The sequence below is a fragment of the Vollenhovia emeryi genome, unplaced genomic scaffold (genome assembly GCF_000949405.1).
Source record: "Vollenhovia emeryi isolate VEMERY1.0 unplaced genomic scaffold, V.emery_V1.0 DF939160.1, whole genome shotgun sequence".
Lineage (NCBI taxonomy): Eukaryota > Metazoa > Arthropoda > Insecta > Hymenoptera > Formicidae > Vollenhovia > Vollenhovia emeryi.
This window is the reverse complement of record NW_011967206.1, coordinates 30,267-47,933: the sequence shown is the minus strand read 5'-3', so window position 1 is coordinate 47,933 and position 17,667 is coordinate 30,267. Positions and strand designations below refer to the sequence as shown.

The 17,667-nt window shown below is 33.7% G+C and overlaps 3 protein-coding genes across 3 annotated transcripts; all 3 read right to left on the bottom strand.

The window, feature by feature from the left end:
- Window positions 1-1,624: 1,624 nt before the first annotated feature.
- On the bottom strand, window positions 1,625-4,831 carry LOC105564765 (structural maintenance of chromosomes protein 1A-like). Its single transcript, XM_012017413.1, has 10 exons — window positions 4,772-4,831; window positions 4,612-4,677; window positions 4,335-4,492; window positions 4,160-4,257; window positions 3,766-4,070; window positions 3,365-3,610; window positions 2,362-2,541; window positions 2,100-2,278; window positions 1,796-1,973; window positions 1,625-1,728 (listed from the first exon to the last, which is right to left on the bottom strand). The coding sequence occupies exons 1-10, from the start codon at window positions 4,829-4,831 to the stop codon at window positions 1,666-1,668; spliced, it is 1,533 nt and encodes a 510-aa protein (XP_011872803.1). The 3' UTR covers window positions 1,625-1,665.
- LOC105564675 (structural maintenance of chromosomes protein 1A-like) lies at window positions 4,828-8,746 on the bottom strand. The gene is made up of 10 exons (XM_012017220.1): window positions 8,218-8,746; window positions 7,548-7,680; window positions 7,360-7,462; window positions 7,093-7,262; window positions 6,864-7,002; window positions 6,324-6,770; window positions 5,766-6,194; window positions 5,230-5,673; window positions 4,994-5,116; window positions 4,828-4,903 (listed from the first exon to the last, which is right to left on the bottom strand). Exons 1-8 carry the CDS (start codon window positions 8,327-8,329, stop codon window positions 5,458-5,460), a joined length of 1,749 nt encoding a protein of 582 aa, XP_011872610.1. The 5' UTR covers window positions 8,330-8,746; the 3' UTR covers window positions 4,828-4,903; window positions 4,994-5,116; window positions 5,230-5,457.
- A 78-nt stretch (window positions 8,747-8,824) lies between these two features.
- Window positions 8,825-16,331, bottom strand: LOC105564676 (structural maintenance of chromosomes protein 1A). The gene is made up of 20 exons (XM_012017221.1): window positions 16,086-16,331; window positions 15,752-15,872; window positions 14,242-14,341; window positions 13,754-13,932; window positions 13,545-13,683; window positions 12,939-13,403; window positions 12,360-12,788; window positions 12,073-12,284; window positions 11,819-11,987; window positions 11,625-11,747; window positions 11,432-11,563; window positions 11,290-11,355; window positions 11,038-11,195; window positions 10,864-10,961; window positions 10,476-10,780; window positions 10,120-10,395; window positions 9,849-10,028; window positions 9,561-9,739; window positions 9,312-9,489; window positions 8,825-9,232 (listed from the first exon to the last, which is right to left on the bottom strand). The coding sequence occupies exons 1-20, from the start codon at window positions 16,195-16,197 to the stop codon at window positions 9,164-9,166; spliced, it is 3,690 nt and encodes a 1,229-aa protein (XP_011872611.1). The 5' UTR covers window positions 16,198-16,331; the 3' UTR covers window positions 8,825-9,163.
- Between the last annotated feature and the right edge of the window lie 1,336 nt (window positions 16,332-17,667).

Sequence of the window (17,667 nt, the reverse complement as noted above, 5' to 3'; positions counted from 1 at the left end):
TGTTGATGTTGCAAATGTACCCGATCCATTGAAACGCGAGCTGCGACGACCTAGTTCGCGATAAGCGTTCTGCCTCATTTTTATCAGTTAGCACCAGAGAAGTACTCGAGCTCCGATATACCGAGATGTTGCTGTTTCCACTTAATACGTTTATTAAACGACAATCATCATTTTGGCCGCATTCCCGGAGCATGCGTCTTATTTTACGAGGCGTTAGCCGCAATAGGCTGCATTGACCTGCACCTCCTCCATTCGTTACTTGCGACTATAAATCAGAGTTACTACTATGTTTAATGTAAGCAATCGGAGCAACGCAAACCGGCAACCGGCATAGTTTCATTGTAAATTAGTATTGACATTCGATTGGAAGTGCTTACGCTCTTGAGACTCTCGTTTCCTCACTACGGCCACATCGAATCAGTCGTCAGAAATGGAAAATTAAGTATATTCCTTCTTTCCTTCATTGTATATCAGAGGAAATTAATTTTTTCGTATGGACTCGCGTTCTATATATTAATAGAATATACTCTCTGACAACTCTCTCACTGTTTTTTGCATTAATAATTTATTTTAACGTATATTGTAAAGGAAAAATTTATATAATATAATTTATCGTTTCATAATTAAATGCAATAAAGAAATACAAACATCTTAAAATTGTTAGAATACTTTAATAGAATAAATTTTGTTACTTAACCGCTCCAACTTGTCTCTTAAATAGAAATCAAAATATTTTTATATTATCTTAATTAATTAAATTAAGCATCTACTTAAATTACGTAATCATTTTTATTAAGATATTATTTATTACAATAATTCTAAGAAAATAATTATAATATGGTAATCATATATTGATTCATAACAAATAATTCATATTAGTAAGCATAAAAACTAACAAAGAAAATCTGATTGCACAACTAAATAATATATATATGTAGAGCAAATCCATTTTTCTGTTACACATTTTTTGGCAATTGATATTAAATTATTTATATTTTTGATATTATATATAGTTGTTATAAATACACCAAATAAATACGTCAGATGTCTACTGACAGAAACTACAGATCTGCGTACGAGCACTAATGCAATCGTAGAGATAATGGTAATTGCTCTAAATATCGTAGTACCTTCGTACACGCGCGCGCGTGACGATGTCATCACGAAACTTATCTCAGGGAGACATATGCAAATGGTTATACGTACGTTAAAATTAAAACAAACAAAATAATTTTTTATAAAATACTTTGCAAAGATATTTTACTTTGCATTATAATACTAACATGTGTTATTTTATGTTTCCTAGTTTTAAATATTATTTTTAACACAAATTATAAATATATAATATATATAATGGAATTTAATACAATTGTTTAATACAAATTAAATTAAATTAGATGTAGTAGATTAAACCCCAACCCTGATTACACCTAACTTGTCTGATTACCATATTGTCATATTGTTTCAAATATGGAAATTTGTCAAATCTCAGACTATTCTACTTATGAAATATTTCCAATGCATGTACAATATAATAATTTGAAAGAAAATATATCTTAAAATAAAAAATATATATAGAAACATGTTCTTAATATAAATTATTCATAACTCTGACAACATTTAAAATAATTTAACATTGTTTGCAACATACTGAATTATTTACTTTTATGTACTATATTTATTTAACGAAATAGTAATTACTTTGCTGCGAAGGATTTCCGTGCCATGCTAAAAGCAATAATAAAATACAATACAATCGTGAAAAATTATAAAATAATATAAATTATCAACTTACTTTAACGGTAACCCCCACAAGCGCATCAGCGCCAGAATAAAACTTTTGGTTTAAGGATATTGTGATAAATTGCATTGTGTTTATTTGGGATTGAATAAAGCGAATAACATATTTAATATTCGCGTTATCTAATGCCGCATCACCTTCGTCCATAATAAGAAACGGTATTTGCTTATAACTGTAAATGAAAAAAGTGAGATTATGTTTTAAACTTAATCATCAGTCGTTCTTTTATCGTATTATAAAAGCATCCAAATGCATCCAATATAAAACACATTCTATTAGTCTTAGAATTAAAATATACCGCTGTATTGCAAATAGCAATGCTAAACTAGCGAGTGACTTTTCTCCACCAGATAGATTTTGTAATGGCAGAAAACCTTTAGACGGTGCTATGCAGTTGTACATTATATTGCCTGCATACGGTTCCTCTGGATTGTCTGGTAAGATAATTGCTTGAGCCGAAGTGTCATTAACTAGATTCTGCATAAAAAATAAGTCAGATAAAAATTGTAAAGTATATATAATAGAAAACAGAATTTTTTAATAAAATTAAAACAACCGACTTTATATATAGAATCTATTTCCGCAGCAATACGATCCAGACAGTCTTTAAATAGTTTGTATCTCTTTGCTTTTATCAACTCAAATTGCGTTTTTATTATCTCACAGTTTTTACGGCAGTCTCGAAGATTTGTATTTATCTCCTGTATTTGTTGCGCTATCGTATCGATTTTCTCATCAACCTGTACGTATCAAAATTCATAAGATTGCTTTTTCAAAAAAATATATAGGGTTAAAAAATGATTCCAGAACTTTAAGCGCAAATATCACGAACATGAAGAAAAAAATTCTAAAGACCTGTGTCCAAGATGCTAGAACTTAGTCCAAGTTCTAGTTTCAAGAAATGTGTAGCCATTCAACTTGTAGCTATTTCATAAAAACTATTGGCTACACATTTCTCAAAATTAGAACTTGGACCAAGTTCTAGCATCGTAGATACAGGCCTTAATAAACGTGGTTTGAAAAATTAATATTGTCGGAGTTACAATTTCTTTGTTTCCATTAAGATTATTTGACTCGCATTTTGTATTCTCTGATGTAATTCGGGGAATTATCTATCGATGAAGAGTACATCATATTTTTATTACTTATGGAAATGGCATGTAGCAAAACCTTGTAAGCCTCACGATTGTCTTTACGCGAAGGGATATTCGCGTATCTCTGTAGGATGCCGAAATAAATGCAGAAACTGATGAACACTATACGAGTATATATATATTTGAACTGTAAAGACCACTGTTACACTGTATAGCCGGAATGACTCCCGAGGGCACGTCCGGCGTGTTCCTCGTCTCAAAGGAGAGTCGGACGTGCCCTCGGGAGTCATTCCGGCTATACAGTGTAACAGTGGTCTTTACAGTTCAAATATATATATACTCGTATAGTGTTCATCAGTTTCTGCATTTATTTCCTTCTGCCTTTACTGTCTGCCCTTAAAGTCCTGAATTACTTTTTAAACTCCCTGTATATGTATGTATTTTATATAAAATTATGAATGTTGTATACTTTAAGATTGGGTTTTAGTATATTTTCAAATTCATTTTCAATCTTTGTAAGATTTTCATTAAGTTGTTTAGCTGTATCTTGTAAATCTTCTTCTGTACAATTACAGATGTTCCTAGGAAATTGCGAGAAATCAATTTTTGTGAACACTTCACAACTTTCTGATGACTCCATGTTTGAGCTACTTGTAGAGCTTTCTGCTGGCCTACGATGTGATATCTCCGACATTGGAATGATAAAGTCTTCCATCTGTAAAAGTAAATATGTTAATTATAACTGAATGAGTATAACTGAAGTGAAAGTCTAAACTAATGCCAAGTGATATTTAATATTTGCATCCACAAATCTCTTACAGTTCATCTTTTGTATTAGATACTTTTTAGTTTCTTTAGAATTTTGCAAACCTTGCATTCTTTAAGCACAGTGTTGCATTCTATTTTTTTCTGTTCTATTTTTCTTTGTACAGCAATGTGTGCTTTCTGACTTTCCAGATACAATGTTCCGATAACGTCAATTTGCGATCTGTGCTGTGCCAATTTTATTTCCACATTCTCTAGATTCTTTTCCAGTTTTGTGTAACTAGTTTTTAACTTCGACATTTCTTCTTCGTCTTGCTCAATCGTAATCTTTACATGACGTTTTTGCCAATAAACCTTATCAAGTTCTGCATCAGCTTGTTCCTCAGCGTGTTTCCATGTCAACATTTTACCTTTTCTCACAAAATTCGTACATATATGTATATCAGAACATTAATGATTATAGACTATACAGTGATAAAAATAAGATTAAAAAATTTACTTTCTATATCAGTCTCGTTTTCAAAGCACAATTGATTCTCGATACGATCATACTGCTGCTTCAGCTCCTCTTGCCTCTGTTCTTGTTCTTTAAAAATTCTAAAAATTAATATTAAACTTATTTTTCTGTATATGCATAAAGATTAAAATCATACAATAAATTAAAAATGTCATACCGCAAATTATTCTTCTCATAATAGCTAATATTCGGCACGTTAATATCTTTACAAAAATTAACAAAGATTTGATCTTTAATTGCATTAACATGTTTCTCCTGGTTTTTAATATCTTTATCTCGGTTTTGGACACTGCCTTGAATTTCAGATATTGCCATCTAAAAGTTTTACAGATAATACAAATACTTTTTTGTTATAGATCAATAAAAAACTTTAGATAGAAATGTAGAAAGAAGATATAATATGTATATATATATATAAACATTGAAATACATACATTTAATACAATTAGCCTTTCACCAAGCACATCTAATTCTTCATTTATGTTAACTATTTCATCTTCCTATAAAATGCAGATTTTATATATTATTATTTAATAAGTTATATGTTTATTAAAATTGTAAGATATAAACCGTTCCTGCTTTTCAATTACATACAGTGTCTTTTATATCTTTCTCAATATATTTATTTCGGAGCACGAGTCCGTCAATTTCCATATTAACTATATCAAGGTCAGATTGCATAAGAGAAATTTTGGGCAATTCTCTGAGTTTTTGCATTAATTGTTCCTAAAAAATGGTGTATATTATATGACCTATGTATATCATATAAACCGCTATGTGTAACTTGTTGCACTAATCCTGCAAAAAATGTACAACCTTTTTTTTCTCCAAAGTTAATATTTGTTGGTTCTCCCATTGTTTTGCTTTTACAATTAAATCAGCTTGTCCACCAGATATTGTACCATCTTTACGAAAAAAAGACCCATCCAATGAAACACACTATAAATGAAAAAATATATAAGAGTATTATAAATAAAATAAATAAATAAAAATAATAAAATGCATACGTTATGTGTATACATGTGTATATACATATACATATATAAACTTACATCATATGCTCCTTGTTTATCACCAGAGACGTGCGCTACTATCCTTGCATCTTCAGCAGTCTCGCAAACTAAAGTATTCTTAGTGACAAATAAAACCGCTTTGTTTATTTGTGGTGATGAAATATTCAATACATCATATAATAATTTCACATGCTTCGGGTTTTGTATAGTACTGTAAAATAATATTATATATTATATTATCCAAAAATATATTGTTTCTCTAATTACTTACCGTAATTGTTCCTTTAAAAATATACTTTTTATCGAATCAAGCGGTAAAAATGTTTCAACGCTTATTTTTCGCTCTTTTAAAAATTGGATGCATTTATATCCTGTATGTCTAGTATCAACAACGATGGCATCCATATTTTTACCAAAAACTTTGGTTATTGCAACATTATAACGTGGATGAATAGGTTTACATAAATCAGATAAGCGACCATACTAAAAAATAAAATTGTATTAACTTTTTGTTAACTAGATCTATAGCCCTCATATGATTATATAAATGTAATAATAATTAGCAGAATTAATACCACGCCAGAGCACAACTGTTTAAACATTTTAATTGTTTCATTTTTCTCAATCTGTTGCAAAATCATATTATTATCAGTATTAGCCTGAGAAAGCTCCTGTGTAATCTTTGCAATATCATTCGTCAGACTGGATGATTCATTGCTTATTTCAGTAATTTTCTGATTTAGTCCTTGCATTTTTGCTGTCTTTTCCACTAATGTTGCTTTGGATTCGGCGTTTAAATGGTGCAGTTTTGTGAGCCGCGTTTCGAGGTTCTCCTTCCTTAAACTTATGAGCTTTACTTTGTTCTCCAATTCTTGCTTACGCCTATTTTCATTATCAAGTTTATCTCGATCCTTTTCTTGGGCGCACATTAAGCTATTTATTTGCTCTACAAATTTCGCCGCTCGATACCCAGCTTCATTCCTCAATTCCTCGTAACGTTTAACCTTATGTGTACATTATTATATTAGGCAAAAATTTATCATAAGATGACAAAACCCGACAATACTTGTTTCATAAATTATATTCTAGTTTTCAGATACTGCATAAATACAATTGATTTCGCAACGGCATACCTGAGAGTTGCTGAGTTCTGCCATGCTTATCTGTGGCTGTTTTTTTAACTCCGTTAATCGATTGTTTATTTGTTTTAGCTCATCTTTTAATTCTTGAATCGTTCTTTTCTTAGCGTCATACGCTTTACTTGCACTGTCTAGAGATACACGAGCGTGATCACGGCGTTTCTGCCAAAGTGAAATAGTGTCCTCAATGGAAACATATTCTACTTTCCTCTGTTGAATAATATTCTCCTTTTCTAGAATATCTTTTGTAATATCTTCCAGAGAACTACGTAATGACTGACATTGTGGCTTTGTACATTGCAATAAAAGTACCACAGCTCCCTTATTACTTAGATGCTTATCTATTTGCAATTTGATTTCTCTTTTCTCATCTTGTAAGGAGTCACTTTCCTTCTTAATGAGGAGCAATCGAATTAATTGAAATTCTAATTTTGTCTTATTCTGTAATGTTTAATAATTATTTTACCATAGCTATATAAAAGATGCAGGGTAATTTCTAAAAAATTTTATAATTTAAAAATAAATGTAACATACATATTCCTTTTTCAACTCTAAATATGTGTCGGTCTGTGCTTTTTCTATAATGGCGTCTTTCTTTTGAGTTAATATCAGTTTTTTCATTTGTTGCTGAAAATTTACTTCCTCTTGCGCTTTCGAAAGTTTTAATTTTAATCTGCCATAAAAATAAAAAATCAAAATCTAGTAAATTTATCAAATCACGCAGCGAAACTTGTACCATCGTCAGTTAGAACGAAAGTTATACCTATCATACTCTGCCTTGTACATAATTGAATTACTGGTCTTTTCGAACATCGCGGTTAAATCTTTTGCTACGAAACATTCGATGTAACCCTGAGGTATCAAAAAGTTTTCTGCATTTATATCCAGCCCCATTTCTCGTAGTTTAGACATATAAAATACTTTCGTAACATCCTGTATGATGATAGATGAACGATCAATTAGTGTCAAGTAGTGTAATAAGATAAGAAAACAATTTGACAAGATTGTAAATAGTGTTGTAGAATTGCACCTCGTCGTCTATTATGTACTGGCAGTCTTTGCCATATATCTTTCTCGTGAAACTTTTTCGTATTCCACCGTCTACATTGAAAACTACTTTGACGTAGGTAATGCTGCAACATTGTTAAAAACTTAAAATATCTAACAGCATGACATGAAATTAAGATTAAATCAATTGAGAAAATGTCTCCTTAATACTTTTTTATTGGTACTCCAACGGGAGTTGGAGTACCAATTCCTCTGTGAATGAGTTCGCTGAGGCGTCCAACACGCAAAGCGCTCGGTTTCTCCCCTAATGCAAAACTTATGGCGTCTATAATGTTTGATTTTCCTAAAATACATAAAACGCCTACATCTCTTGCTTGGAATATGAAAGTATAATAGTAACAGAAAGGGGAAAAAAATGTGGACGAAATGTAAACAGGAGAAATGATTGGAAATTTAAATTTCTCTAAAAAAATCAAAAATTGTTCACCTTAATTAATATAATCTTATTTGTTATTGTATTAAACTTGAATAAAATATTATTAAGTTACACAAATAACCCGGTAAAACATTTTTCATACATAAGCATGTATAAATATATGTATAGTATTATACAAAATTATACACCAAATATGTCCATACATATTTGTACATTGTATATTTCTATATAATTCCATACAATTCTACACAGTTCTGTACATATAATTTTATAGATTTACACATGCTTTTATATAATAAAATTTGTTAAAGGGAAAAATTGCTCATTCATAATTATTTGTCATACAAAAGTGGAGAAATAAAAACAAGCTACTTAAATATGCAGGAAAATTATTTGGTTCAAGATCGAATAAAATGAATGTTGTAAAGTGCATAAGAATCTCACCGGATCCATTTGGACCAATTATTGCCGTAAACGGCGGAATAGGACGGATTATCGTTCTTCCCGGGAACGACTTGAAATTGGAAATCTCGATGGTATGTATGGAAGTGGGCATTGTTAAGGAACAAGACGTTTATCAAAGACGAATTTTGACCAGTAAGCAAATGACCGTTGGGAATCTTGTAGAGACGTTACTCCAGATTCTTCGAAATAACAGGGTTGCCAATGTGCAAATTCTTCTTCATCTATCCCACTCGGCTCACACTCTAGTCTTTTTGGTTCTAAGGAAAGTGAAGGTGTAACAGTGGGGGCGCGAAAGTTTAAACCAACAAGCTATTTTGAAATTGTTACAAGTTCACGAAATAAAAGTACATATATTTGAAGGAAAGTGAGATCGCGCAACGTGAACGAACAAAAATGTAATCATCGTGCCATTGCTTAAATATGAAATAAATTCGCAAAAAGAATGTACATAGTATGATACGTACAAATTAAGATACGTGCAAACATAATGTTACACAAGTTATTGCTTTGTATTGTTATTAATATCATGTATCGTTGAAACATTTTTAATAAATGGTCATGAACGTGGGTCTCATTAACGCAATCATTTGTTCTAGCATTTTTATTAAAGTCTTAAAAGCTATTTACATCAAGCGTAACTTTATGTCTCACACTCGCAATTACTATCCGCTTATTCTGACTTGTAGCCGAGATGTTTATGACCTAATTTATCAAAAAGTACGATAGTAAGGTTACAATGATTTCAAAGTAACATAAAGAACGTGAATAAATCTAGAAATCATAAAGTGATACGTTAATATTCTTGTAGTATTTATATATTCCTCTTTCAAGACACAATTAAAAATCGTCCACAGCAAACATATCTATATAGTTGTATATATATATTAGAAAAGTAAAATAATGATTTCTTTTAAATAATAAACATCTACGAAATATGTGTAGGACATGTAGTCAAGTCGAGAGTCAATACTTTGCTCTCCAAACACTCGCCTACCTGTAATTCATATTTAACAGGATACAGTTGATTCAAATATCTCAACAAAGACACATAAAATGACTTGCAATCTACTTACATCCGGACAAATGCCGATGAGCGCATCCGCGTGCGAGTAAAATTCCTCTTTCAATGATATAACAATCGTCTGTAGCGAGCTTGTTTTGTCGCGGATGTAGCTGGCTACCTTTCCTATGTTGGTGTTATCGAGAGCCGCGTCGATCTCGTCCAGAACGAAAAACGGTGCAGGCTGGAAACTGAACACAGACAAGCAATGGATGTTATATTCGAATTATCATCAATGTGATTTTGTATTTAAAATATTAACCTGTGGATTGCGAATAACAGAGCAAGCGCAGCGACGGTTTTCTCACCACCAGACAAATTGGACATTGGCTGAAATCGTTTGCCAGGAGCCACGCAGTTATAATTAATGCCATCCAAGTAGGGTTCTTCAGGATTTTCTGGTCCAAGGAATGCCTGAGCGGATTGATTCTTCGCTAGACTCTGAAACAACCACAATATACATAATAAATATGATTAATATAAATTATATGCTGTTTGGAGAAGAAATGTTGCATATATGTTTTTATGCAAATTCATTAACTTCACAAACCTTGTAAATAGGATCAATCTCGTTCGCTACATGTTCGAAACATGTCATGAATCTGTCATGTCGTTCTTTTTTCACCTTCTCGAATTGTGTCTTTGCCTTCTTTGCTTTCTTACGAGACTGCTCAAATTCTTCATTAGTCTCTTGTAGTTTCTCTTTCGCCAAATATAATTTTTGGATTGCCTAAGAAAGGGGAACAAAAATGTTTTATAACTTCATAACGTTTTACATTTACCAAAACATTAATAATTTTGAAGTACAATTTCTTGCGAACCTTCATATTGGGAGCTTGTATGCGCTGTATTGTATTTTGCAAATCGTTGATTATTTTCGTTAACTTGTCGGTTGTCTTTTTGATATCCTCCTCTTCCACATCCTTCAGATTTTCGGGCAAGAGCGCATAGTCTATGGTAATCCTCCTTTCGCGTTCATACTGTTGTTGTGTGTTTACTGATGAATCATTATTGGTTTCACTTCCGTTTGCCGTACTCGTTTCACCTGCTATATCTTCCATATTTCCGTGCAACATGGGTATGGCAATATCTTCCATCTACATATTGTCAAATACATTTAATAGTTCAAAAGAATACGCATAATATAGTCGAATAATACAATCTCATATCGACAAACCTTGCACTGCATCAAAATGGCATGTCGTTCGGCTTTCTTCTGTTCAATCTTCGTTTCAATAGCGTTAAGCTGCTTCTGAGCTGCCTGAATGTCCTTTGCGATGGCTCCCATTTCACGCCTAGCTTTACCAATTTCATCTTCTTTCTGATCGACCTCCATCTTTTTAGCATTGCGAGATGACTTCAGTTGTTCCATTTGTTGCTCATCATGGTCGATCTCCGCTTTTTGATTAGATTCGGTTTGCTTTGCGGATTCAAGTTTATCCTCTGCATCCTGCACCGCTCGTTCCCATCGCAAAACGTTACCTATGTTTTAAATAATATTAAAATGCAATAATTGACAGTTAATATATAGTGTATAAAATAAAAACTATATTTTCACAACATACTTTCTGTATCACGTTGCTTCTCAAAATCTAATTGATTATAAATACGATTGCATTGATTGTCAAACTCCATTCTTTTCTTTGCTCTTTCTTGTTGCGACCTAGAAAATTGTGTATTCGACACTTTAGTGTCTAAATCTAAAACAACATTTATCTTACAACATAGTTCCTTCGCACCTTAATTCCCTTTCTTCATATTGACGGATATTCGAAACACCTATCTGTTCACAAAAACTGGCAAACACGTCGTCCTCAACATTGTTCATCTTTTCTTTAATGTTCTGTATCTCTTGATCTCTTTCAGCCATAGTTTTCTCAATAGCTGCTATTGCAGGCTATACATAAAAAATGTTGAAATATTTTGATCAAATATGAATAAATATGTGTGTGCGCGTGTGCGTATATAATTTATTTTTTATTAAAACTTACGCCAAACATGTTTAACTCATTTTGCAGACCATCTAATTCCACTTCAAGATCCGCGATTTGTTTTTGCTACAAAATAAAAATTACCAGATATAGTTTTAAATAATTATGTAGTCGCACAAACAGCGCAGTAGGTAATACTCACTGTTGCAGACAGGTCACTTTTGTTATATTTTAGGCGAGTCTCCAAACCACGTATTTGAGATTCAATCGTGTTCAATTCGGATTCCTTGCGTGATTTTTTCAAAGATTCTCTCAATTCTTCCGTCAATTTTTCCTGTAAATAAAAATAAAAACATAGTTTTATCTCTATAAAATATAGAGATAAAAGACATCACCTTCTGCGCCTTTAACTGAGACATCTGTTTCTCATCCCATCTCTTTGCTTTCTTTGCAAGATCCAAACTGCCACCAGATATTATACCAGCTTTCTGATAAAATGTACCGTCTAATGCGACGCACTGTAAATATTTTGCATACATATTATAGTTCACGTTATTACTTTAAGTAAAATTAATGCGTGTATACTTACATCATATCTAGTTTTCTTGTCCATCTCGTATGCTACTTTATTTGCATCTTCCGGTGTTTCGCACACAAGAGCATTGTTAGTTGCAAAGAGGACTGCTCTATCAATGTCCTTTGGAGAAAAATGCAACACATCGTATAGCAACTTCACGTTTTTAGGTTCTTGTATGTTGCTGTAAAACAGCAATATAGCCATCATTATAAAATAATAAAAGGATATAAAGTACTTAAAATAAAATAATTATATAATTAATTTACCGAAGACGTTCTTTAAGTGGCTTAGCTTGTATGTAATCAAGCGGAAGAAACGTTTCAGGTTCGAGATACTGCTCCTTCAAATACTGGATACACTGTCTGGCTGTTTTCTCGGTATCTACTACGATAGCCTCCATATATTTACCAAGTACTTTCGTAATCGCAACATTATATCGCTTGTGTATTGGCTCGCACATGTTGTACATCCGATCGTACTAAAGAGAAAAAAAAACAACACGTGAATCATTTCGCTTTTATTTTAAAGAAAGCAGGAAAAAGAGATAACGCACCACTCCAGGAAACAGACGTTTGAAATTCTCCACAATTTCTGTCTTTTTCTTGTTTCTGGATACTTCGTGCTTATCAACTTTAGCATCACCGAGTTGCTCGGAGATGCTCTCTAACTCTCGTTGCAAATTTTGAATCTTATCCTTCGACGTGCCTACATCGGACTGCAAGTCAGCCCTGAGCTTTTTCTGATCCTCCAACGCAGCCTCCGATGTTTTTATATGCTCCTCCAACTTTTCCACTCGTTTAAGCGCCTCGTCTCGCATGTGACCCTTCTGCTTGTGCTTATTCTCTATCTCGGTCTTCTTCCTCCCTTCATTGTCGAGCCTATCTTGATCTGACTTTTGTTCACGATTGATGGAATCGAGAAGCTGAAGGTACCTCGCAGATTGCTTGCCAGCTTCCTCTTTCAGATGATTATATTCTTGTACCTAAAATTATTTTATCAATTAATTAGACAAGCATAATTCCACAGTTTGCAGTTTACTCACATAGCAATAATTGCGTTTAATTCATAATAACTGTAAATTTAATAATAGCATACTTAAAAATTTCGTAAACATTATGCAATTTATTTGTACCTGTTCATCTTCCAATTGCACGTCTCTTCCTTGTAATTGCGATTGCCCTGCTATACTCGCTTCGTAAGAAGCCTTAGCTTCCTCCACCTGTCGCAATTCCTCTTGCAGTTCGTGTATGTCTTTTTTATGAGCCTCGTCTGCGATACGCGCCTGAGCCAATGATTTGCGTGCCGATTCCACCTTCTTCTGCATATGCGCGACACGTTCTTTGGCTTTGATAAACGTCGGTCTCTTTTTCGTGATTTCTACTTCCACTTCTCTGATATCTTGCTCTATCTTTGCAAGATCTCTACTCAGTTTGGCGGCATCTTTTTTCTTCTCTTTCAACAATTCCTCAGCCTTCTCCTTCTTCTTTTCAACTTTTTCAATTTCGTGCTGCTTCTTCTTTTGAGAGAGCTCAAAATTTTCTGTACTCTTTTCGTTGTGATATAATCGAAATAGATGTAGCTCTATTTGTTTTTCCATCTAAAAACAAAAAGTAAATTTTTGTGATTAACAGTTACACAAATAAATTGGTAAAAGAAAATGGATATGTACAATTTCTATTCAATTTCTTGTTCAATATGTATAATGCTAAATATTACAGAAAAACTGAAATATACACACGTATTCTTCCTTGAGACGTTGATATTTTTCAGCCTCTTCTTTTTCTAACTTTGCCTCTTTTCTTTCAGCGGCAATCCCTTTCTTTTTCTGATACGAAAATTGGGTTTCCTCTTCAGCTTTCAACATTTCTGTTTTTAATCTACAACGTTACTTTCATTATTTACAAGCACATTACCAAGTGTAACCACAGGTGGCAATTGAGAATTCACCTTTCATATTCTGCTTTTAACGAACCAGAATTACTAATCTCCTCAAACAAAGCAGTGCGTTCCTTTGGGTTTTTCATGGCTATAGATTCGACTGCACCTTGGAATACCAAAAAGTTCTTTGCTTTAACATTAATACCAAGATGTTCCAACTCGTTAAGATACACCTGGCTGGTGACAACCTGTGGAGAAAAACATTTTAAGAATCTCGAAATGCACATGTGCAACTGAATATGGCGTCCAAGCTAAAGTAACATGTGGGCATGTATCCTCGTATAACTGTATTCAAAATTTATAAAAAAAATTTTATCAAAATGTCTTTGACATCGTTAACTTCAATGTAGGCAGATGTTTCCTGAATTATCTCCGATTCTTTTTAATACTTTAAATTGGGAAAAGTAGCGTTAAATGCGCACAAACCCATGTTCATTAAAAGGATATCGAGAAAATACATTTAATTGGAAAGTTAAAATGCTAGCTACAAAACTCACGTTACTATTGATTCTGTGCTCCGAAGAAGAGCCCTGCACTGACCGCATGAAGCTTTTCTCAGTTCCATCTTCCAATTCGAATACAGCTGTTACCGAAGCGCTGTATTCAACAGAAAACTTATGGTTTTTACACAATCCATAGAGATGAAATATGTAAATTATAATGCACAACTCTAGCAATATGTAGAGTATCGTTATGTACACAGGGATATCTCAGAAAGCTCGACAACTCTTTCACTAACTGATTCCAAGATGTAGAACGTCCTAACAAGACGAAAATCCTTATGTAAAAATGTCGAGGCTATTAGCTTGTAAATGCGAAGTACTTATAGTTCACTAATCAGTTTGTGGAAATTTCGCACGCTCAGGCATGGTACGTTGTGAGGGCCTTGCACATAGATGCGGTTTCTAGAAACTGACATAATTCTGAATGCGACAGAAAAATTACTTTGAAAAGCAGCACCTTCGCAATGTACAATTGCATGTCTGAGTGCGCGAAATTTTCACAAACTGATTAGTCACCTACGAGTACTTTCCATTGAAAAACTATTAGCGTCTTCCATTGGGGAAAACTCACTTGCACAGAGTGCTTGAAAAGCATATTTCATTGATATTAGCCGTTGTTGTATTAGTATTTGTCATTTGCCAAAATTAAACAAGGATAAAACAATTCACCATATTACACCGTGTCAACTGTGTCTCTTGTTGGAAAACATCTAAAAAGATACAATATGCTTCAAGCACTCAGTGCTGCCAGTGCAATGGAAGACGCTACGTGATAGCCTCGACATTTTTACAAGGCTTTTTGTCTTAGAACGTTCTACATCTTACAATTAGAATCTGTCAGTGAAAGGATTATTGAGCTTCTTAGGACACCCTGAATATACATTTGGGACTATTTTTATGTGTGAATAGAACAGACTGGACTGATGACGTTTCTCAGCAAGAGACATAGGCTGTGTTCCGACATTCACTGCCAGTACTGAAAATGTATAGTATACGTGACGTAAACTATAGATTTGCAGTACTGGCAGTTAATATCGAAACACAGCCATGGCACACAGACACGGTGCAACACTGTAAATCGTGAAGTCCGCTCGTTTAACTTTGGCAAACGACAAGGATAAAACAATTCACCACATTGCACCGTGTCAACTGCGTCTCTTGCTGGAAAACGCTTCAAGTCGAAAAGTCCTCTACCATTTTACAATTTGCGCAATAGTTGAAAACGAGTTCATCATCTTAGGCAGGGCCTACAGCCCAATTCAAACACACGGAGAAATGCAGCTGTCCAGCAACCAACATTGCTAGGCGCACGGTAAGTCGTTTAGTTATCGTTTTTTATAAACTCCCTGTGCGTCTAGCAACCTCGACCGGCTGGATGGCCAAGTATGACTCGCTAACTATTGCAAAAATTGCAGAATGATAGAGAACTTTGTCGAGTTTGTTCTATCTGCATACAAAAGTAGTCCGAAATTTTCTGCGACATCCTGTATATGTGTCAGATAACCTTCGCGATACTGGCATCCCAATGGATGCGCCGTGAATGAGCTCGCTGAATCTCTTGACTCGCAGACTGCTGGTCTTCTCGCCCATGACGAAACTGATCGCGTCCATGAAGTTAGATTTTCCTGTGTGCGTGCAAGAGTCAGTCACATAAAGTTCGCCTGTCTGTCAGCTTAAAATGCAAATAGCTTGCGTTCGACAAACGAACGATTGAGCGAGCGACCTTTGGAAAGCTAGGCCCAATAAATTTAGAAGTGTACAGTCATCCTTGACGATCCTCGCTCAAATGTTGCGTTCGCCGAACGCAACCCTTGTTGATACACAGAAGGATAACCTACCGGATCCATTAGGGCCAACCACTGCTGTAAAAGACTTCAACGGACCGATAATAAGCTTCCCTTTGTAAGACTTGAAATTCTCGACTTCGATATGCTTCAAAAACGCCGGCATACTTGAAGATAATCAAATAGAATGCGTGAAATACGAAAATAGCGTAATTGGCGCCACAAAATTTCCAACGCAAGCAGGCATCACCATTCGACTGTCCTCTTCAACAAGGAGTAAAAACGAGAAGAAGGAGAAGTCCCGTTAGAAACACGGAGGAATTTCCGATCTGCAGTGCCATCTGCAGACGCTTACGTGTAGAGTCCTATAAGTAGAGAAGCGAAAAACTGTTCTACTTCCTGATTGGCCGGCTACAGCCGCCATGTTAGGTCTGCAGTGTCCCGCGCTGTAGACCGAAAAATTAAATGTTGTAAGTTGATTGGCTACACATTTCTCGGAATTAGAACTTGAACACAGTTAATTGGATACAGAGAACCATAATTCAACGTAAATTCTGATAGATTTCCATAGCCATCTATAAATAATTGTAGTATTCTACAGGGTGTCTCATTTTAAATGATCCACGCACATATCTCCAAAATTATGAAATATACGGAAAAACGTTTCAAAATTTCGCAGTTACATTTGTGACCAGATTTTTATTGGCTGTTCGATTATGCCGTCGCCATTATGCGCAATGTTACACCTTGTATTATTACATCATGTGCAATATCTGCGAAGAGCAATAGAGTAAAGCGCAATAAAACAAGATATGCCTGCATTCGTTAACAAAACTATTAATGAAGCTAAGATAATTCTTCAGTACTAAAACTAATAATAAAACTAAGATAATTTGTTGTTATCAAAACTATTAATAAAGCTATTACTAAATAAGATAATTACCTTAGCTTCATTAATAGTTTTGATAACGAATGCAGGTATGCCTTGTTTTATTATGTTTTGCTCTTTTGTTTTTCGTATGTTTATTTCTTGAATAAATTTTTTTTGCGCTAGTATTACAAAGTTGTCTTTCAACGTTGTTTGTCATTTTCTATTGCAGAATTTGCAGTGAAAAGTTACCAACAGAAAAATGAGTGAAAAATTAATTAAAAGGAAACGGTAGCATGTGGCATAGTTTGAATATTAAATGTGCAATGCAGAACAAAAAGACTTCCGTGTGTATATATATATATATATGTATATAAATTTTTCCAAAGCTGTCTTCTATTACAAGAAGATTCAAACGTGTTGCGTGAGGAATCTGTCGGTTGAACGTAAAAAACATTAAGATATGTTTTTAGATATGATTGTACACTTAATAAACTACAGTACAGGCACTTGTCTTGCTTCGCTTTATTGAATTTCGCAGATATTACACAAATATCGGTGCCATTTTCGAACTGCACGTATTTACTTCATGTTTCTGTGTCACATTATTTTAACAATAATGTACCTTTTAATAAAGAATAGCTGTCACGAAACAATTCAATATCAGCTATTGGGTTATTTCTCCTTGTTGAAGCAAACGAAAATTTTTTTATCATCAAAAGAAAGATTATTGTTTTACGAATTCAACCATGTATAATGAAGTTAGAT